Source organism: Emys orbicularis, chromosome 2, assembly GCF_028017835.1.
Source record: "Emys orbicularis isolate rEmyOrb1 chromosome 2, rEmyOrb1.hap1, whole genome shotgun sequence".
NCBI classification, from domain to species: domain Eukaryota; kingdom Metazoa; phylum Chordata; order Testudines; family Emydidae; genus Emys; species Emys orbicularis.
The window spans coordinates 45,912,971-45,935,711 of record NC_088684.1 but is presented as its reverse complement, the minus strand read 5'-3'; the positions used below and the strand labels follow the sequence as shown (position 1 = coordinate 45,935,711).

Below are 22,741 nucleotides of genomic sequence, written 5' to 3'. Positions count from 1 at the left end.
TTACGGAAGATACTTTTGACTGTTTCTTATTTACAATGTCACCTGAAAGTGAGAACAGGCGTTCACATGGCACTTTTGTAGCCAGCGTTGCAAGATATTTACGTGCCAGATATGCTAAACATTCATATGCCCCTTCATGCTTTGGCGACCATTCCAGAGGACATGCTTCCATGCTGATGATGCTCGTTTAAAAAAAAAAAGTGTTAATTAAATTTCTGACTGAACTCCTTGGGGAAGAATTGTATGTCCCCTACTTTGTTTTACCCACATTCTGCCATATATTTCATGTTATAGCAGTCTCGGATGATGACACATGTTCATTTTAAGAACACTTTCACTGCAGATTTCACAAAATGCAAAGAAGGTCCCAGTGTGAGATTTCTAAAGATAGCTACGGCACTCAACCCCAGGTTTCAGAATCTGACGTGCCTTCCAAAATCTGAGAGGGTCGAGGTGTGGAGCATTCAGAAGTCTTAAAAGAGCAATACTCCAATGTGGAAACTACAGAACCTGAACCACCAAAAAAGAAAATCAGCCTTCTGATGGTGGCATCTGACTCAGATGATGAAAATGACCATGCATCGGTCCACTCTGCTTTGGATCGTTATTGAGCAGAACCCGTTATCAGCATGGACGCATGTCTTCTGGAATGGTGGTTGAAGCATGAAGGGACATATGAATCTTTAGCGCATCTGGCATGTGAATATCTTGTGATGCCGGCTACAACAGTGCCATGCGAAAACCTGTTCTCACATTCAGGTGACTTTGTAAACAAGCCGTGGGCAGTATTATCTCCTGCAAATTGTAACCAAACTTGTTTGAGTGATTGGCTGAAGTAGGACTGAGTGGACTTGTAGGTTCTAAAGTTTTACATTGTTTTATTTTTGAATGCAGTTATTTTTTGTACATAATTCTGCATTTGTAAGTTCAACTTTCATTATAAAGAGATTGCACTACAGTACTTGTACAGTAACTCCTCACTTAAAGTCATCCTGGTTAACGTCGTTTCGTTGTTACGTTGCTGATCAATTAGGGAACATGCTTGTTTAAAGTTGTGCAATGCTCCCTTCTAACGTCGTTTGGCAGCTGCCTGCTTTGTCTACTGCTTGCAGGAAGAGCAGCCTGGTGGAGCTAGCTGGTGGGGGCTTGGAACCAGGGTGGACCGGCAGCCCCCCTATCAACTCCCTGCTCCCCTAAGTTCCCTGTGCAGCAGCTGCCTGCAGTTCAGCTGTCCCTCCCCCCACTGCCATGTACTGCTCCTGCCCTCTGCCTTGGAGCTGCTCCCCGAGACTCCTGCTTGCTGTGCGGGGGGGAGGGAAGAAAGAGGGGGGCTAATGTCAGGGTGTCCCCCTCCCCCCTGCTCCTGCACCCCGCTTACCTCATCTTCCATAGAGCAGGGGGGACACACCAGGGCTCAGAACGGAGGGAGCTTGCAGCAGCTGCGGTCTCAGCAAGCTGATCTAATTAACAAGGCAGTGTACTTAAAGGGGAAATGCGCATATTGCTTTCTAACACGTACTCCCTCCATTCCTGCTGCCTTGTAGAGTGAGAGAGTGAACCCTTGAGGGCTCAGCCAATTGCTAGTTCATCATTTAACAGTAAGGGAAATATCCCACCCTCTGACTTCTCCACCTCAACTAAGCTTCACAATCATCATCACTGTGTACCAGTATTAAATTGTTGGTTTAAAACTTATACTGTGTGTGTGTGTGTGTGTGTGTGTGTGTGTGTGTGTGTGTGTGTGTGTCTATATATATATATAGACACACACACACACACACACACACACATATATATATAGTCTTTTATCTGGTGTAAAAATTTCCCTGCAACCTAACCCCCTCATTTACATTAATTCTTATGGGGAAATGGGATTCGCTTAACATTGTTTCGCTTAAAGTCGCATTTTTCAGGAACATAACTATAATGTTAAGTGAGGAGTTACTGTATTAGGTTGTAATAAAAAATAAATATAAAATGAGCACTGTACACTTTGTATTCTGTGTTCTAATTGAAATCAATATATTTGAAAATGTAGAAAACATCCAAAATATTTAAATATATGGTATTCTATTATTGTTTAACAGTGCAATTAATCGTGATTAATTTTTTTAATTGCTTGAAAGCCCTCATTTATTTATGTAATCTGTGTAAGGTATGTCAGTTTTTCTGGGGTATGAAGATTAGTTTTGAGTGTGCAAATATGTATGTGTACTAAATAAACTACACTAATTCCTAGATGTGATTGAGCATTCCTTCACCTTCATCCCTTCAGAAATTATTGAAATTCCAAGGTAAAACTGTTCTTAGTTACACCAGTAACTATTGATTTCGAGAGAGTTATTCTGCATTTATATTTGCGTAAATGAGAACAGAATCCAGCCGCTTTTCTTAGTATTATTGGTTTGTTATATATTTTGCTGGCAGCTTAATTAGTTGTTTTATGTTAACTGATTAGAAGAGTAAAATGGGATTTTCCTAAAACTGATCTTATGCTATATGAAATTGTTTTATTATATGTACTTTGAATATATGCATTAATTTTCTGTAATATAGGGAGAATAGAAGGGAAATTTAATAAAGGTCTTAATTTCCTGGGCACTTGTGTTTAAAATGTGATCAGCTTGTGTTTTTCAGTCTATCTTTGCTAAGGAGGATACAATGTGTAAGAACATTTATAAATATCTCTTTATAGTTGACGGAACTAAATTTGGGAAACAATATCTTTGAGGAAGTTCCAGAACAGCTGAAATATCTCAGTTCACTGCAAAAGCTTCACTTGTTTGGAAATAAAATTACTACAATATCACCCACAATATTTGGTAAGTCAATGTCAAATCAAAACAGACAATTAAGTAATTAGAGTGTTTTTAGACCTAAAGTATAATAATACATTAGCTATTTCATATATTTGGAGTGAACAGGATTGTTTGGTAAAGTGTGTGGTTTTTTTCATACCTGTTTTATAAACTTATTACTCTGTATGGAAAATTTTAATGTTTGGAAGAAAAAGTTACCTGTTAATGCAGTTTTCAGTTTTCTTTATATGCCTGGTTAAATTAGTTCTGTGACCAGTGGCAAGAGTGTCGGAGCCTTCCCAAAAGTGTGTGTGTGGGGGGTCCTCCCCTCCAAGGCCCTGCCCCTAGCCAAGCTGGAAGTCGGAGCGGGGCTAGGAAGTCCCCCCGCCTCTCCCCGGCTGCGGTGGGGGTGGGGCCAGGGCCAAAAGCAACCCCCTGTCTGTGTCCCGGGCCGCATGCCCAGGGCAGGTGGAGGGGCCCAGGCTCCCCACAGCTGCCCGTGTGGCTCTCCGTGACTCGACTCTGGCCAGGGAGTGCCTTGGAGCTGCAGCCCGGCCATGATAAGAGCTGTGCGGGAAGCTGTGGGGAGCCACGACAGACCCTCTACCTGCCCGCGGTGCGGGTGGCCTGAGGAGAGCAGGTGGAGGGCTGCGGCTCTGAAGCACTCCCCCTTCCCCCCCCCCCGCCCGGCTGGAGCCGGTTTGGGGAGAGCCACGCAGGCAGCTGTGAGGAGCCGGTGGAGAGTCGTGGACCCTCCACCTCCATCTGCCCTGGGCCAGGCGGGGAGCCTGGTGAGTGGGGACATGGCCTGGGGGCTGCTTTCAGCCCCCTCACACCGTGGGCAGGTGGAGAGTCTGCACGGCTCCCACAACTCGGCTGGCGCTCCATGGCTGCTGGCCTGGCTGGGGACGTGAGGCCTTGGGGGGAAGAGGAGGGAAAGGGGGCAGGGTTTGTCCCGTCGAGTGGGAGGGTTATGGCCCTCTGGGCCCCCCTATTCCGGCGCCACTGAAGGGGTAACAGTAAGCATTAGCAACAATCTGACTAAATTCTCGTTAACAACATTCTCTGAATTAAAATACCTACACACCTAAGCTTTGCCATCTCGGATAGAACTAGTGATGTTATGCCTTCAGTAGTTGCCTATGGTAGATATTTCACAAGGAAGCAGAAATTTCCTAAAATGCATCAACCTGGTTGTACAGTATTGTACAAAAGGTGGGGGATTATTTCCTGCTTCTGCTTGAGATACTATTATTTTGGCATTTATAACTAAAAATATAAATGTGGTTACTAATAAATTTTTCCAGCTTCTTTTATTTTAAAGATCTAACTAGTATTTGACTCCTTCACCAGAGGTCTGCCAAAAAAAAAACCATTTATTTATTTATTAATTGTCATGTTTATTTCAGTAGTGCTCAGAGGCCCTTCTCAGGATTGCAACCTAATTGTGTTGGCTGATACAGAAACATTAACTATAGGAACAATTTACGAAGGACTGTGATGGATTTCTCTATCACTGGAAATCATTAAATCAAGATTGGCTATCTTTCTAAAAGATATACTCTAGTTTAAATGAATTAATTTGGTGAAGTCCTCTGGTCTGTGTTATGCAGGAGGTTAGAGTAGATGATCACAGTGGTCCCTTCTTGGCTTATAACCTATGAAGGCAGAGCTGTACAACAAGTCAGAATGAAACCACCTATCATCATGGCAAGATTAAATTACCTCACGACTCAAAAGTAAAGAAAATGTTCTCAAAAATCTGTGCAAAGCCAAAGTTTTCACACAGGTCTACTTTATAGCTGAATGAATGAATGACAGCTATTATTAACAACCATTTGCAAAAAAAAAGCAAGAAAGAAACTACGGTAAGTCATAAAAAGAGGTGCTTGCCATAAGTATGCTGTCTTTCTGTGATGGAATAATTGCACCCCAAGGTCAGTACATCATTACCAGCATAAGTTATGAAAGAACAATGATTCGTTATCCTTACAGTGTCTTTCTTCAGAAGAATATATATAAAATTGTCAATTTTTTTTTTTGTATCCAGTGTTGTTGTAGCCATGTTTGTCCTAGGATATGAGAGAGACAAGGGAGGCAAGGTAGTAACTTTTATTGGACCAGCTTCTGTCGGTGAAAGAAACAAGTGTTCGTGCTACACAGAGCTCTTTTTCAGGTCTGGGAAAAGTATGCCGAGTATCACAGCTAACTACAAGATGGAACAAATAGTTTAGTATAAGTAGTTGGTACATATTCTAAGGGACCATTTAGGGAGAAGTGGCCCGTTAACAGCTCTGTAGTCATAAAAGGGGGATTGCTGAGTTACAAATTGTTGTAATAAGCCATAAATCCAGTGTCTTTATTAAGATCATGTTTTTTAGTGTCTAGCAAAGTTATGAATTTAAGCTCCCAGGCTTATTTTTGAAAGCATTGTGCAAGTTTCCTTTGAGGATGAGGACTGATAGGTCAGGGAAAGTTATCGCTTTGTGAAAAGTGTTCACCCAGAGGTTATATGGTGTTTTTTTCTTTAATCATTTTCCTCCATGAGTTCATTTGAGAGCATAGTGACTGTCCGGTTTCGCCCACATACTTGCTATTGGAGAATTTTGTGCACTGGATAAGGTACACCACATGTTGTGATAGGTATGTGTAGGACGCAGGGCTCTTGATAGGCGTATTATGGGGGGTGTTGATCATTATAGCAATGGAGATATGTTTGCAGGTTTTGAATCTGTTGTTCTGGCAGGGTCTGATGCCGCTTTGAGTTGATGTGTCCTGGTCTGTGGGGAGCTTGTTTCTGATGATGAGCTTGGAGAGATTGGGGGGTTGTTTGAAGGCCAGAAGAGGGGGTTCAGAAAAGATTTCAGGATGGGGTCCCCATTGAGTATGGGTTGTAGATGTTTGATGATACTCAGGATGGCTTCCATTGTGGGGTGGTAGGTGACAGCTAGGGATGTGTGATCAGCGGGGGTTTCATTTCTGTATTGAAGCAAGTTCTCTTGGGGTATTTGGGTGACCTGTTCCATGATGTGATCTGCTTCTCTGGTGGAGTGTCCTTATTTGGTAAAGGTGGTTTTGTGTGTGTTAAGATGTATATTCTGGGCTTTCTTCTTAGAGCATATGCTGTGGTATCTGAGTGCCTGGCTGTAGGTAACGGATTTCTTGGGGGTGTTTGGGGTGGTTACTGGATCTATGAAGGTGTGTGAGGTGATCAGTGGCTTTCTTGCACATAGCTGTCTGCAGGGTTCTATTGTTGAAGCTGATTGTAGTGTCCAGGAAGTTGATGCTAATGTGAAAGTGTTCCAGAGAGAGTTTAATGGACAGGTGGTGGTTGTTGAAATCTATGAGGGAGTTTAAATTTTTTGTCGAGAGGATGAAAATATTATCAGTGTGTCTCAGGTATATCATTGGTTGCATGGTGCATTTGTCCAGAAATTCTTCTTCAAGGTGCCCCATGATTGACCACCTTCAGTGTGACCTATAGATCCAACAGTAACCACAAACACATCAAGAAAACTATTATCTACAGCCAAGCGCTCAGATATCACAGAATATGCTCAAAGGATCTTTAGCTGTGACACTGTGCATAGCTTTCCCAGGCAGACCTGAAGAAGAACTGTGTGTAGCTTGAAAGCTTGTCTCTCTCACCAATGGAAGTTGGTCTAATAAAAGATATTAACTCACCCACCCTTGTCTTTGGAATATTTTTGTCATTCACACACCTTAACAAAATCCTAATAATTTTACAGTCCTTCCACATGCAAAGCTTCCATTGACTTCAGTATAAATTGTGCATACTTAAAGTCTGCAGCATCTGTATGTTAATTTAGGGAAGTTAAACTTTACCTGTCAGCTGATCTAGTAATTTGACAGGATATTCACCTGTTATAAATGCCTGCCTTTTAAGCACTCTACAAGGCACAGAGGGGAAAGTAAAGAGAGTAGATTGTTAATCTGCCAGATGGAGGTCATTATGTGTGTGTCTAAGGAGAAGACCAAGAGAGAGTGAGTGTAAAGATGAATAAAAAATGTACTTTTTATATTCATTTGGATAAGAATGTATTTCTTACAGATGGATTAGAAAAATTGATATTTCTCAATCTGAACAACAACAAGCTTAAATATCTTCCTCCAGAAATACACAGGTAATTTTGGTTATTATGTAGCTTACCCTGTGTTGGCTATATACTGTACATGTTATACTCATGTACAGTCTTTGTGGACGTTAGATGCAGTATTTGCCTATGGTTATCATTTTGACAAACCACTAATTTCAACTGCTGGGAAAACTTCTGCTACGTTTTCATTTACAGTTGAGCGCCAAGAAATAAAATCTGTAGGTGTTTTTTGTTTTTAAAGTGCTCATTTCCCTTATATATACTCACTCTTATATAGTCAGGTTACCTTTTTGATACTTTTCTGGGAAGGGATGCAATATGAAGTCCTCCTCATTCTCAGGAATGGAATATAATTGTCTCAAAATACTTTTTTGTAAATCTTTTGAGAGTTAGGGTTCTGACTTGGTTCCCACACACAGGCCTTCCAGCTAGTAATTCTACTAAAGCCAATCTTTTTAATATTCTCTCTGAACAATTTGGCTTTTGTGTGTTATCTTTTAAAATATGCTGAACTACAAAATCGGAGCTGTGTACTGTTTCTTATTACCATATATATCTCATTTCTTGTGCTTTAGCGAATGAAACTAGGTACAACTATACTATTTCTTTCTAATTTTTATCCCAGTCTTCTTTTATACCAAGAACTTTTCAAGAAAGCCTCAGCATGTGAAGTTGTGAACATTATAGCAAAAATTTAGCTTTTGAGATTAAGAAGCATAACCTGGGTTATGCTATTATTACAATTGTGCGACTTAGGCTAGGTACTGAGTAGGAGGATGTCATGGTTTCTTCCCTGGAGAGTTTGCAGTCTGACAGATAAAACAAAAACCAAAGCCCCAAAACCCAGACTAAGGGTGGGAGTTTGGGAGGGCTGAATTCCAGATGAAGAGTGGCCACAGGAGAAGAGTTGTGCAGGGTCTTAGTGGTAAGGACTAGAAGCTTGAATCTGATGTGATGGGGAAGGACAAACCAGTGCTTTAGGAAGGCAAAGATATGCTTTAGGAATTATTTTGGGGAAGTTAAGTGGCCTGTGGTATATAGGAGATCAAGACTAGACGAACACAGTGGTCCTGTCTGGCCTTAGAATCTACGAATCTTTGAAGTCGAGGGATTCAAGGACAGGGGATGACTTAGATGGGGCAAAGATGATGATATAACTACTGTATTTTTTTATGGGCTTGAAGGATATTATGGATGTCAGAGAAGCTGGAGAGGATGAAAGAGGTCTTTTGTAGACAAAAGCTTAATCTCGTAAATATTGTGGAGGATGATGCCCCCTCTGGCCTCTAGTTAGTCAAGTTTTTCTGACCAAGAAGTTCCTCCTGTCTATTCTGTATTTGGGTGAATATATTGTGATTTCCCCAGTGTGATGGTGTATATTTTCTTCAGTGCATTTTGAACAGAAGTTATTTTACCAAATAAGCACATCAAAATTGTCTTAACTGTATAGAAGAAAATGTTCAGTATGTTCAAGAAGAATAACATTAAGTTGGAATGAAAAGTACAAAATCTTTACTAACATTTCTGTTACCCAAGTAATCTTATCCTGTAAAAACATACCCTGTTTCAGATGCACAGGACCATGTTCATCCCTGGTTGTAACGCTATTGATTTCAATGTTGTATTTGGCTCAAGATGTTTTCACATTGGAAAATGTTAAGAACCATTTTAGCAGAAAAGCAGCAAATGATTTTAAAATACACCTCTACCTGATATGACGCGACCCGATATAACACGAATTCGGATATAACGTGGTAAAGCAGCGCTCTGGGGGGGCGGGGCTGCGCGCTCCGGCAGATCAAAGCAAGTTCGATATAACGGGGTTTCACCTATAACGCGGTAAGATTTTTTGGCTCCCGAGGATAGCGTTATATCGGGGTAGAAGTGTAACCATGATTACATTCTGACATTTTTGTCTGATTTTCCTGTCCCCAGTTTCTTGATTTGCTTTTTCTGACTCATACATATAGTTTGTAATTAATGATTTTTGTACCTTCAAATACAAAATGCTCCATGTTATGTACTCAAAATGGGAAGAATCTAGTGATAGAATCTTTTTTTTTTAAATAATTGGAAAGAGGAGTAAGAGGAAGAAAATAAAAGTTCAGGTTATATAAAGCTTTATGCACCAATAAGAATGGCCATACTGGGTCAGACCAAAGGTCCATCTAGCCCAGTATCCTGTCTTCTGACAGTGGCCAATGCCAGGTGCCCCAGATGGAATGAACAGAACAGGTAATCATCAAGTGATCCATCCCCTGTTGCCCATTCCCAGCCTCTGGCAAACAGAGGCTAGGGACACCTTGCTGGCTAATAGCCATTGATGGACCTAACCTCCATGAATTTATCTAGTTCTTTTTTGAACCCTGTTATAGTCTTGGCCTTCACAACATCCTCCGGCAAGGAGTTCCACAGGTCGACTGTGCGTTGTGTGAAAAAATACTTCCTTTTGTTTGTTTTAAACCTGCTGCATATTAATTTCAGTTGGTGGCCCCTAGTTCTTCTGTTATGAGAAGGAGTAAATAACCTTTCCTTATTTACTTTCTCCACACCAGTCATGATTTCATAGGCCTCTATCATATCCCCCCTTAGTCATCTTTTTTCCAAGCTGAAAAGTCCCAGTCTTATTAATCTCTCCTCATACGGCAGCCGTTCCATACCCCCAATAATTTTTGTTGTCCTTTTCTGCACCTTTTCCAAGTCCAATATTTTTTTTTTTGAGATGGGGTGACCACATCTGCACGCAGTATTCAAGATGTGGGCGTAGCATGGATTTATATAGAGGCAATATGATATTTTTTGTCTTATTATCTATCCCTTTCTTAATGATTCCCAACATTCTGTTAGCTTTTTTGACTGCCGCTGCACATTGAGTGGATGTTTTCAAAGAACTGTCCACAGTGACTCCAAGATCTCTTTCTTCAGTGGTAACAGCTAATTTAGACCCCGTCATGTTATATGTATAGTTGGGATTGTTGAGATGTTTTCCAATCTATATTACTTTGCATTTATCAACATTGAATTTCATCTGCCATTTTGTTGCCCAGTCACCCAGTATTGAGAGATCCTTCTGTAGCTCTTCGCAGTCTGCCTGGGACTTACCTATCTTGAGTAGTTGTGTATCATCTGCAAATTTTGCCACCTCACTGTTTACCTCTTTTTCCAGATAATTGATTAATATGTTGAATAGGACTGGGCCCAGTACAGACCCCTGGAGGACATCACTATTTACCTCTCTCCATTCTGAAAACTGACCATTTATTCCTGATATAACTAGATTAGGGATGTAAAATAGTAAACAGTTAAATGATTAAACGGTAAGCATTGGTCTCACCGGTTAACCACCCTAACCGTTAACCCGGCCAGTCAGCCGGAGTGACCCCAGCCATGCTGGCAGGCCGGCTGGAGCATCCCCACCTGGCCAGCGGGAGCAGCTCCAGTCCCAGGTGCGCCAGCCAGCCGGAGCAGCCCCAGCCTTAGCTGCGCCAGCTGGCGAGCATAGCCCCAGCTGTGCCGGCCCCTAGAGCGACCACAGGTGGACGGGAGCAGCCTCAGTCCCAGCTGCTGGCCGGCCGGCAGGAGTAGCTCTAGCCCTAGCCGCCGACCAGCCATAGCAACCCCAGCTCTAGCCGCCGGCTGGCCATCGGGAGTAGCCCCAGCAGTTAACCGGTTAAATAATATAATTTTAATTGTTTAAACAGTTAACTTTTTAAAACAATATTTACATCTCTAAACTAGATATATTACTGTGAGTACTTGTACATGAATAGGTGATTGATTACTTCTTAATATAATTTTCTTTTTTTAATTCTTTCATTGTTTGCAATTGCTTGTAAATGACATTTTCTGTAGCACTTGTGTATTTTTCCATTGAGCATATGTTGTGCTACATTTCAAAAAGTGCTGAAGTCAACATGACAATTGACTGTGTGTTTCAGCATCCCATTTAATGTAGATCTGAGAAAATGTTTTTTCCTTTTAAAAAAAATGTTAATGTTGAGAATGATGCCAGATTGACAGTACCAGAAAACTGAAATCCTTTACTTATAGAATAGATACTGTGACAGACCCAGACCAGTGGGGTACAGGAGTCTGGTAGAGGGCAAATATACTGGTCACTGGATGAGTAGTTTTCTGTTCCCTGAGTGACCAGAGCAGGGGCTGCACTAGAGTAATCAGGAACCTGCTAGAAACAGTTAAGGCAGGCAGGCTAATTAGGACACCTGGAGCCAATTAAGAAGAAGCTGCTAGAATCAATTAAGGCAGGCTAATCAAGGCACCTGGGTTTTAAAAAGGAGCTCACTTCAGTTTGTGGTGCGAGTGTGAGGAGCTGGGAGCAAGAGGCGCAAGGAGCTGAGAGTGAGAGGGTGTGCTGCTGGAGGACTGAGGAGCACAAGCGTTATCAGACACAGGAGGAAGGTCCTGTGGTGAGAATAAGGAAGGTGTTTGGAGGAAGCCATGGGGAAGTAGCCCAGGGAGTTGTAGCTGTCATGCAGCTGTTACAGGAGGCACTATAGACAGCTGCAGTCCACAGGACCCTGGGCTGGAACCTGGAGTAGAGGGCGGGCCCGGGTTCCTCCCAAACCTCCCAATTGACCTGGACTGTGGGTTCTTCCAGAGGGGAAGGTCTCTGGGCTGTTCCCCAACCCACATGGTGAATCTCTGAGGCAAGAAAATCCGCCCAATAAGCGCAGGACCCACCAAGATAGAGGAGGAACTTTGTCACAATACACACCACAAGCAGCAGCAGTACATGCTTTCTGTTACTGATTCTGCTGCAAAAGTGTGTAAAAGCCTGTTTTAGGAGGATCACAGTTGAGAAAGGTACTTGACCTTCCTGTTGTGGCTGCTGATAAAGGTGCCATTTCACATGGTGTCCACCAAGACCATTAATTCATTTTTCATAGGTCACCAGTTGTTGTAAGGACAATTTCTTGTCAGTACCCCAGCACCCATACCTCACTGCAGTCCCAGCTGGTCTCCCATAACTTGTTCATTGACTGCTGCAGGGTGAGCATGTGTGTCTCACGAACACACTAAACCCTGGTCTACACGACAAATTTATGTTGGTATAACTACGTGGCTCAGGGTGTGGATATTGACATAACTCCTGGTGTAGACAGCGCTATGTTGACAGGAGGGCTTTGTCCTTCGACATAGCTGCTGTCTCTTTGGGAGTTGGAGCACCTAAGCAGACAGGAGAAGCTCTCCCCTCAGCATAGGTAGTGTCTTCACTAAATGCTACAGCAGAATAGCTGCAGCACTGTAAGTGTCGACAAGCTCGTAGTTTATTTAATATGTATTCGTAGTAGAGTGGATTTAAAAAATAATAAATGTTTGGAATTCAGACTGCATTTTCTCCTTTGCTGTTAACATCTCTGGCCAATTCCTTTGTTTTTGGAACCTTTAACAAACAATTTGTGATTAATCACTATATACAGATGGATACTTTAAAAACATACTTAAAACATTTTGGGAAAGATGTGAACAAATGGGAGAAAGTCCGGAGAAGAGCAACAAAAATGATTAAGGTCTAAAACATGACCTGTGAGGAAAGATTGAAAAAATTGGGTTTGTTTAGTCTGGAGAAGAGAAGACTGAGTGGAGACATAACAGTTTTCAAGTACATAAAAGGTTGTTACAAGGAGGAGAGAGGTAAATTGTTCTTCTTAACTTCAGAGGATAGGACAAGAAACATTGGGCTTAAATTACAGCAAGGGTGGTTTAGGTTGGACATTAGGAAAAATGTCCTAACTGTCAAGGTTTGGAATAAGCATTGGAATAAGTCCCCTAGGGAGGTTGTGGAATCTCTGTCTTTGGAGATTTTAAAGAGCAGGTTAGACAAACACTTGTCAGGGATGGTCTAGATAATACTTAGTCCTGCCATGAGTGCAGGGGACTGGTCTAGATGACCTCTCATGGTCCCTTCCAGTCCTGTGATTCTGTGATTGTATGAAAACCCTTAACAATTACTCACTAGGGTTAGCCCTTAATAGTTGGCCAGCATAGAGTTCAGTTTATATAAATATGTTACTCAATATAAAAGTATATAATTAAAAATAGAAGTAATCCATGTACAGCAAATTCTACAGTAAAAGTTTAAAGAAATTGATACATATTGTAGATTATAAATTAAACATACCATGGCTGTACACTGAAATACTTTATTAATTTCACAGGTTAGAAAATCTTGAAAACATGAATTTAAACAATAACGAGCTAGAAAGTATTCCCAAAGAGCTATGTTCCTTGCAAAAGCTCTCTGAACTCCATCTATCCCACAATTGTCTCATCACAATACCTGAAGAGATTGGATACATGACGAATCTCAGAATGCTGTGCCTGTCAAGAAACCAAATAGGAGTGCTCCCTGACGTGAGTAATGTGCTTTCAAAGGTAGTATTTTCTCTTTCAGTGAATATGGATAGCTTAAGAAAGCATTTGAATAACACATCTTTAAGGATGGAATTTTCCAAAGTGCCTAAGTCATTTCAATGGGACGTTTGATAATCCCACCCTTAGAGATATGTTGTTCAAATGCTGTTTTCTTGAGGAATATGGAGATCTCAAATTTTATAAGGATTAATAGATTGGTTTTGTTATTACTCAAAATAGGACTAAAACCTCATTGGTTAAATTAGAAAAGTAGGGGTGAAATTTTCAAAGGGCCCCGACTCAGCCTCTCTATCTTTGTGCACCTAGTTTTAACCTTGCAACTTCTAGGAAACTCAACAATTGAAATGTTCATGCCCAGAGCAGGGCAATTAGATGCTTGGCTACCTTATTTATTCACACATGCCATGTGCATGTACCAATTTAGGTTTCATAAGCACACAGAGTTAGACCATTTTTGAAAATTATCCTGTTAATTCTAGAAAATCTGCAAAGAGGACTATACTTAGAAACATACTATCTAGTGGCCTGCTTTTCAGTGGAGCAGTGTGTGGTTGCTCCACTAATCTCATTTGAGAATCAAGAAGAGATGCAGGTGTTTAGTGCCCTTGAAATCTCAGGGCACATTTCTCTATAGTGGTCCTGGCTGAATTGATAAGAAAGTTTGAAAGTAATTGTATAAAAGAGTGCAATAACATCCCTGACTGCAAGGAATCTCATTACATAAAGTCTGAAGCGATAAAGAGCCAGAAGCAACTAATAATGCAAATTCGTTGTATTAATTGTTTTGAGATATATTAGGCAAAGACTTAAATAGACAATGTCAGCTGCATGATTCCTCAAAATGATGCCTTTAAGAGAATATGTGGTAGCTCTGTCACAGCTGGAAAGGATTCTACATACACAGGGGGAGTGTAAACACCTTCATAGTGTGTGTATTATAAAATAGAAACATAAATGTAAATATTGTTCTGCCTCTTTATGGGTCAAATACATATAATAGCATTTCTCTCAGTCAGAGTTGGAAGGCTAGACTTGCTTTAGTCAAATCTAAATAAAGGTCTAAAATGGGTTAGATATTAAATGTTAAAAGTCTAAACTCTGGCTCATTTTAGTCAGCTTCCACAGAAGAAAAGTAACCTCACATACTGGTTTTCCTCTTAACTCAAGCCCCTCTTAAAGACCTTTCTTGATTTGCAGATGCTCTAAGCCCCACTGCCTTTTGAAAATTTGGCCCTAAATGCATATCCATTGAGAAATTTCATTTTGCACTTATTGTACTTGTGCTTAGCTTTCATTTGTCATCCTGTCAAGTTAGAAGAAAAGATAAAGGACATCTGTCAGTTTAAAATAATCAATATAAATATGTTTTGCCTAGCATTTTAATTACAAATTGCTGTATTATTTATATTAGTAAGTGAGTGGTCTTCATCTTAAATTCTCAGGAATATTGCATATACTAATCCTGCCTGTTCCTAGTAGATTGTTTCTGATTGGAATTGTATGACCTTTTCTATTACCCCATGCTCAGCACCAGTGGACAATCAACAGTATGTGCATCAAGGAGGAGGAAATAAAATTTGGAACATTTAAAGCTTGTATGTGATGGAATTTGCTTTGTCTTGTTACAAAGAACACGAGTATTAGATGTACATTGCACAATGTTTGTCTTTGATTTCTGTATTCACTTTATCTATAAAAGCCAATCAATAAAATGAATTGAAGATGGCTGCCACAAAAGAAAATGTTAAAAACAGCTGTTAATGCCATTGTATCTTGGCAGCTGCTTTCAGCTATTGCTTAAGTTGACATTGAAAACACTTAAAAATACCAGCATAAACTAAACTCCTGTGCATTTGTTTCCATCTAATATTCCAACAGATGCAAGCAATTATCTTAAGAAATGAAAATTGAGTTAGATGTTGTGGGCTGGGAACCAATAGTAATTTTGAAAGTGAAGGAGCTCTATTTAAAAGTTTTTTTTTAATTGGAGATAGGAGTCTGAGAAATGTGGATTCACAGGCTGTTCAAGCTCCTTATGTGGTAAACAGGAAAAACCTTGATGTAGAGAAGAAGATATTGGCATTGTAAATAATTCAGAATGAGGTGTGAGGGAGGATGTGGGGGATAAGAGATCCATGGGGATTGTGAATGATAAATGCAGGCGTTATTTTTGTAATACCAAAAGAATGAACACCTTCTTCCCTTTTGTAATTTTCAGTTTTCCTCCTATTTTCTCTTTTATCTGGTAGCTCAGTCTCTCTTCATCAGTACTGTTGCTTCCTGATGCCTGAGACTGCTCTCTCGTCTCATGGGGATTTTAACTTCACATTCACTGTTGATATTTTTCAATTTTTATTACATTGTTTTCCCCCCTCCATCTAGGGCCTTTGCAAATTAAGAAAACTAAGAATTCTAGATGTAGCAGGGAACAAAATTCAGGTTTTCCCAATAGCAGTAAGTATTATTTTCTATATTCTATCCTCTAATATGAAATTTCTACTGCAGATCTATTAAATGAATTAAATGGGCAGCCTATGTAACTTGTAGCGATTGATACCATGAGTTTCACAACTCATTGAGTGAAAAGAAAAAAATGTGTAGAGTAGTTGCATATAAACCAAACAAAATCCAATTGGATTTAGCAAAGTTATGTAAACCACAGTAGCTGTGTCCTAAACATTCCATATAATAATAGAATTAATATACTTTTAATATTGTTAAATCAAGGAGCCCAAAGTTTCAAATTTAAAAATGTGCCTGGGACTTTCCAGTTGCTAAAGAATTTTTGTTTATGTCAAAATACAATCACACATTTCACCACAATTTGTAATAGTCTGCACATTATTATGTTAGGAGAAGTTTTACAAAAGGTCATGACTACAGTGTTTTGATTTTAATGTTGCGTGTATTTAGTGTCACACCTGGACCAAGTGATCACTTGGAAAGGGGAATAAAGATTAATCTGTAACTACAAAGATGTAGGAGAGTCCAAACAAAAATCCCACTTGTGTGGTGGGCTTTGTAGACCGTAATTTGTATGGTTTTTTGTGTCCTTTGTCCTCTGAGAATTAAATAATTTGATATACCACTAACCAGTACATAAGCTCTTTCTGCTGCATTGCAATCTTTGGTTTTGGCGTAAAAATCTTTTGTGTGTATTGTGTGTTTGTTCTTTTGTGGCTGTTTTGAGTCATGCTCTTCTTTAATAGTTTGCCTTCTGATTCTTCTGGCACTTATGAGATGGTGGGGGAATGAAATCTTTTGGTTTCAACTACTCTAACTTTTCTAAGTTTCTTTACGTTGTTATTGCTGTGTCTATAACATACATTATTTGTGAGTGGTGACCTGTTTTCCAGAGGGCATTGGAGAACATCTCCTTCCCAGTAGTAGTCAAATTCTCTGCATTGTCTACTGAAAGTTACCATGTTATATTGAAGTTATTGGAAATAAGGAAATTTTGCAAAAAAAAAAAAAAAAAATTGGTAGAGTTTTTTTTTAATTAACGTGTGTAGGTTTGAATGTGCACATGCATTAACATCAATAATCACTTAACGGCGCTAGTAAATTACTTTATTCTGCTCAGGCAACAAAGTAATTTAGTAGTGCCCTCAGGTGATGATTATCAGAGGACCCATTTACAGCTTGGCACAGTTACTAAACAGCAGGAAAGTTTATAACAAGAAACAGTGTGCTTTATACAGGACAAAACAAGATGGTTTGAGTTTATAAATTTGGGGCCTGATCCTGCAAACCCTCACATGAATTATTCTGTACTAACGCAGGAAGGCCTACTCATATATTGAATAAGCACTACTTGTTTTGCAGCCAAGGCCAAAAATCGTTTCAAAATTTTCCAAAAAACCAATGCAAAGATGAGGGAGCAAAAGAATGGGGCACTGTAATAAATATGGGCCCTACTGTGGTTGTAGAATACTACTGTTTCTAAGAGTATAGCAGATTTAAATAGTAGTGTGCACTCTGTAACTAGGTGGTGCTTTATGTAACTATGTACATGTTCACTCTGGATGCTTACTCAGGCTGTATATAACTGTAGCTTAAATCTGCATCACTATAGTCTATTCTTACACATTTAATGCATATTTAGCGTTCAGTTGTGCCTGATAGGCACTGGCCCACTTTTTAGGCTAGGGTGGCGCCTACTCCAGAGGAAGTTCCAGGACGGATTGTACCTCAAGAAAGCTAAATCAGGAGGGAGTGTGCCTACTGCTATGCTCCTTTCAGGGATGCAGCCTACTCCACTCTACATATCTGCCTAGGTTTCGCTGGCCAGTGGTGTTGGGGTGGTTCAGTAATCCCAGTTCCTCTTTACCCTTTGGTGTAGCTTGTACTATGACGGAACATTCCTTTTGTTTTAGTCAGTTCATGGATTGCAGTTGTGCCTAACTGCTGCACAATGGGGCAAGGAGGATGCTTGCACTCTTCCCCATATTTTGCTAACCTGCAAAGCAGCTGGGAACAATCTGGCCCTTTATCGCATCTCTTTGGGTTGATTTTAATAGCAACCCTTTGGTAATCTGAGTTTGTGAACATTTAGCAATCTAGCCTATGATCATGGATTTAGTTCTAGTTTTTGCTCTCTAGCTATTCCGCTGCTGCAAGAATCATTTAGCTTCTTCAGTATATTTCCCCACAACTATCAGGTAATCTTCAGGGCTGCTGCACATTTTGCTGTTTCTGGAGTCTTGGTTGATCCATCAAAGTTGAAGCTTGGCTAAGGACCTTTGAGAAAACAGGGATGGAGCAAAGGGGGGGGGGGGAATGGAGTAAAAGGTTAAGGGTGGGGTTCTGTATTGTTCATTCAAAATGTAAATGTGATCCTCTTCAGTGAAAAAAATATTTTAAGGGAAATTATTTACTGACTATTTAAACTTAATTTTAAGAGTCTGAACGGTTTTAGTTTTGGTGACTAGATGCAACGATTTTTTTATAGGACAGCACTAGGTGCAGGAGGCTCATCTCAGTTAGCATTTTTAGTACAGTATTCACAGACTAAATTACTTCTGCAACAATCATAGCTCTCCTAGCCATAACAAATAGTGCTCTTCCTCCATTACATGGATACAATTTATGTAACTGAACAAGGAATTCTGAAAAAGCTGTAGCGTAAACATTTGCAGCAAAATTAATCTGGAATATTTCAAGGCCTTTTTGTTTTCTTTTAAACAAAGCAAGTATATATAGGTAGAAATCTTTAGAGTATAAACATTCATTTTGTGCGGCAATATTCATTTCAAAACATTATGACAAGGTCATAGGACTCTTTAGCAAAGTTCTTCAGCCACTGTGGGTATACTTTCATAAAGAAATTGAGAGAGCTGTGTCAGAGGAAACAATAAGCCCATACTAGGAACCCTTAAAGAGGAGATGCTCTATATCAGAGGTTCTCAACCTTTTTCTTTCTGAGGCCCCCCCAACATGCTATAAAAACTCCACGGCCCACCTGTGCCACAGTAACTGGATTTCTGCATATAAAAGCCAGGGCTGGTGTTAGGGGGTAGCAAGCAGGGCAATTGCCTGGGGCCTCATGCCACAGGGGCCCCTACAAAGCTACATTGCTCAGGCTTCAGCTTCAGCCCCGGATGGTGGGGCTCAGGGACCTGGGCTTCAGCCCCATGCGGTGGGGCTTTGGCTTTCTGCCCTGGGCCCCAGCGAGTCTAATGCTGGCTCTGCTTGGAGACCCTCTGAAACCTGCTTGAGGCCCCCTTAGAACTACTGCTCTATATAACCTGAATCATGATGGTTTGCTAGGCTCTTTGGGACCACGTGTGATCAGAGTATACAGGTTTATTTTAACAGCTATACAGATGATCTGTTCTTGTTTTCTCATGCCAACTTGAAATTTGAATGGCTCTAAAATCGCGAAGAAAGATAGAGCTGTTTCAGCTGAGCTTATCAGAATGCTATCCCTGTAATTCAAGAGGGATTCCCATTACGTCACGTGATGTGAGATCAGGCTTGGTGACATCTGTGTTCTGGTAGTTTAATTCTAATGCAGCAAAATAAGATAGTAGAAAAGCTTTATTTAAATGCTCTAGTTATAAATCTTAATGGATCAAGTGGGGGAAAAAAGGTAAAATAGTAAGTATCTAATGATTGAAATGTTGATCAAGTATCAGGGGGTAGCCGTGTTAGTCTGTTCAGCAGATTTGGGGGAAATCTTCCCCTTTTTTCATTACCCATGTTCAGTCTCTCTCTATATCTATAGCAAAATGCAACGCAAGAGATAGGTCTGTTTTCTGTGTAGCAGGACAGAAATCTGACAGCCTTTTGTTTTCTATGTAAGAAAACAAAGACAAAACTCTAGAAAGTGCCTTTTTCCCCCCATGGGGAGAAATGTTGAATCTTTTCTCTTCTATAAGTTTATTTGTCTACAAAAGCCCATTAAAAGAGTTTTTGCCCAGAAATAGTTTTGGCCAAGAGAGAGATTGTTTAGCTTTCCTCTAGGTTTACTTGGTGAGCCATAATTCTCATGCCAGTGTACACAGTGTTTATAATGTAGGACGTTTGCAAATTTCCGTACTTCTTTAACTTTTCTAATTCTCTTTTATACAGCAAGATAGTTCCAAAAGGGTTTATTTTCCAAAATCTTCTAAGTATTTTCATAATTTTGTTCATGTTTTCATAATTGTCCTTCTCTGGATTTTTGTTCAATAGTCACTGGAATAGAACTCAATTTTTCAGGTTTGTAGGACATTTCTTCTAAAGTTTCTCTGACAGTGATTATTGATTTTCATGAAATACCTAAAGCAGTGGTTCTCAAACTTTAGCAACCCGAGGACCCCCATTTTGATTTAATTTTTTTTGAGGTGTTCCGCAGCGTGCCGGAGGCACTGGGAGGGAGGGGAAGGAGTTGAGGGAGGGAGGAGTTGATCAATGGAGCCCACGGACCCCAGTTTGAGAAACACTGACCTAAACCATTTCAGCACCACTTTAAGTGGCTGGGTTTTTAGTAAGCTTCCTTTGTCCTGGGATATCTACAAATTGTCCCAAATGAAGACCCCTTGCAGACAACTTGTTCTTAAATGCCTGTACTTTATATGTAAGCTTGGCAGAATTTGATTTTTTTTTTCTTAAAAAAATTAATGGATAATACTGATTTTGATCAGTTTCAGTTTTCACAGTTGCATTAAAATAGGGTGTTCAGAAATTTATCTGACAATAGACATTGAGATTAAAAAGTTAAAGGCTTTATAAACTGTTAAAACACAAATTATCAACACCACATGTCAAAATATACAAAGTAAATATCTTTAAATCAGCAAATCATATATGTTTTGACTATTCATTCGCTAGATCATTTGTAACAAGCCTTATTCAAAATAAGGCTTGCCCTGAAATAAAGCTTTACATTTTTCTTAAAATAAAGTCATTATTCTTAGAAAAGGAAACAAGTGAGTACCACTGATCTTCTAATAGACTTTCAGATACTCTATTAAATTGTCATTGAAGCTATTAACTGAGGGAACAGATTGTTATGTTCATTATTCCAATGTGCCTATTATACGTTCCAACTATGATTCAAGAAAAGTATTTGTGTACCTGCTGTTCTATTTTACTGGACAAAATGAATTAGAGAGATAAGAGCAGTACGATTTAAAAACAAAAAATAAATAAGATTAGCAGCTCGTTCCATTTTTGTTGGTGAGGGAGCCAGAAACAGAATCTTTAGTTTTACGTATTTTCTTTATACACTGTGAGTTAAATTATGTTGTGCTTTTGTTAACCTCCATGCATTTTTCCACAGCACTGTATACTTCAGAAACAAGAATTTGTTAGGCATACCGTAAAACAAGTGAACAGTGAATTAAAGTTTCCGTGTTTGTTTAAGCCTATTTCACTTAGGCTTTCTTAGAATCCTAAACCACTTCTGAATAGTATATATGGGAGTGATTTTTCCAGTCTCATTTCATTTTTTAACTTATATATTTATTTAGAATTTTTTAACAGATTTATAAATTCTTGCCATATAAATAAATATCAGAGACCAAACAATAATCATTACAATAGCAAACTTTTCCTTAGAGAAACTTTATACAGATCTCTCTATTTAACCGGGAGTTACTTTATTATAGAATGAGCATCTTTACACTATACGTGACCTCAGTCACATTCCAAGCAAAGGGTCTTTTACTTCCCTCCTTACCTTGAGAGGGTATTCCATTGGGGCTGTTGAGTTGAATACAGGAGCGTCAGAATTAAATGCATGTGGATAAAATCATTCCTGTTTAACAATAGAGGACAGGTTTTTTAATAATTATTTTAATAATTTCCACTGTGTTAGCTCTTAAATGCAGAGATTTTGATAATCTGTAACTATCATGTGACTTAAATAATACTCTAGGCACAAGACCTCTCTTGTAAAACAACCAGTCTTGTTTGATTTACATTTTTATACTATTTATTAGCAAGAATATTGGAATATGTACTCCACTTAAATCTTGTATGTTTTTTCCAGCAGATGAGTATATCTCCTGCTTTCTATACATTCATATTTGTTACATTTGTTTTTCTTGTTTAAATAAAAATAGCATTTGAGATTTTTGTTATCTTTTCTTACATAATTACACTATTTATTTATTCAAATAGATGGAGGACCTTATGCTGATGGAACTTTACTGTGAAGATAATCCATTGCTCCAGAAACAGCCTGTTTCTGCCATTCAAGAGGAAGAAGTTTGGTCTCTTAAGGTGAGCAATGAGAGACTTCAACTAATACCCTTCATAATTTTAAAAATTCAAGATTTAAAATAAAAATAAAGATTGAATAGTATTCTTGTCAATCCAACAATTCTAAACAGTTTCTGAATCTCTGTTCAGGTTATTCCTTCATGAACTACATGGTTTGGTCATATTCTCTTTTGCCTATAATATTGTTTGATCATAGCTGATTATAACCATTGTGCTGAAGAATGTAGAAGAGGTGGAGGTGAAAAGTTTGAAGGGAGAACAGAAGAGGGCATCAGCATTTACTTAGCAACCTTCCATTTACGTTTTCGTATTGCTATAAAACAAAATTCTGCCCCTACTAAGGATTTTATGACGGCAGCCTGGGAATGGCAGTTTAGGCAGTGACAGTAGATGATCATAATAGTCCCTTCTGGCCTTAAAAATCTATGAATCTGTAAAGGATCTACTTCAAGTTTGCCGTTATATGATCCTTGATTACTTGACTCAAATGCAGGTCAGATACTGAGCTTTTAATCCATAGCAGGTCCAACTCACTCTGTGACAGCATCATTCATCTATTTTTTTCTTTGGAATTGTAAGGCTGCTCAAGGATGTTAAATGATAATATTGCAGCTGCTAATTCTAGCTATTACCCAGATTCCGTTCACTTCTCTCGGAAGAAAACTTGGCTGTAGTGGTTCATGTGTTAATCATCTGAGATAAAAAAATTTATAAGTACCT

The 22,741-nt window shown here is 39.4% G+C and overlaps 1 protein-coding gene across 1 annotated transcript in view; it reads left to right on the top strand.

Annotated features, from left to right (window-relative positions):
• LRRC69 (leucine rich repeat containing 69) overlaps positions 1 to 22,741 on the top strand; it is a 39,686-nt gene that overhangs the window by 2,393 nt on the left and 14,552 nt on the right. Inside the window, exons 2-6 of the mRNA XM_065399667.1 lie at positions 2,696 to 2,822; positions 6,871 to 6,943; positions 13,096 to 13,291; positions 15,695 to 15,766; positions 21,920 to 22,021. Of these exons, the coding sequence (XP_065255739.1) occupies positions 2,696 to 2,822; positions 6,871 to 6,943; positions 13,096 to 13,291; positions 15,695 to 15,766; positions 21,920 to 22,021 (570 nt within the window). The remainder of the gene's footprint in view (positions 1 to 2,695; positions 2,823 to 6,870; positions 6,944 to 13,095; positions 13,292 to 15,694; positions 15,767 to 21,919; positions 22,022 to 22,741) is intronic.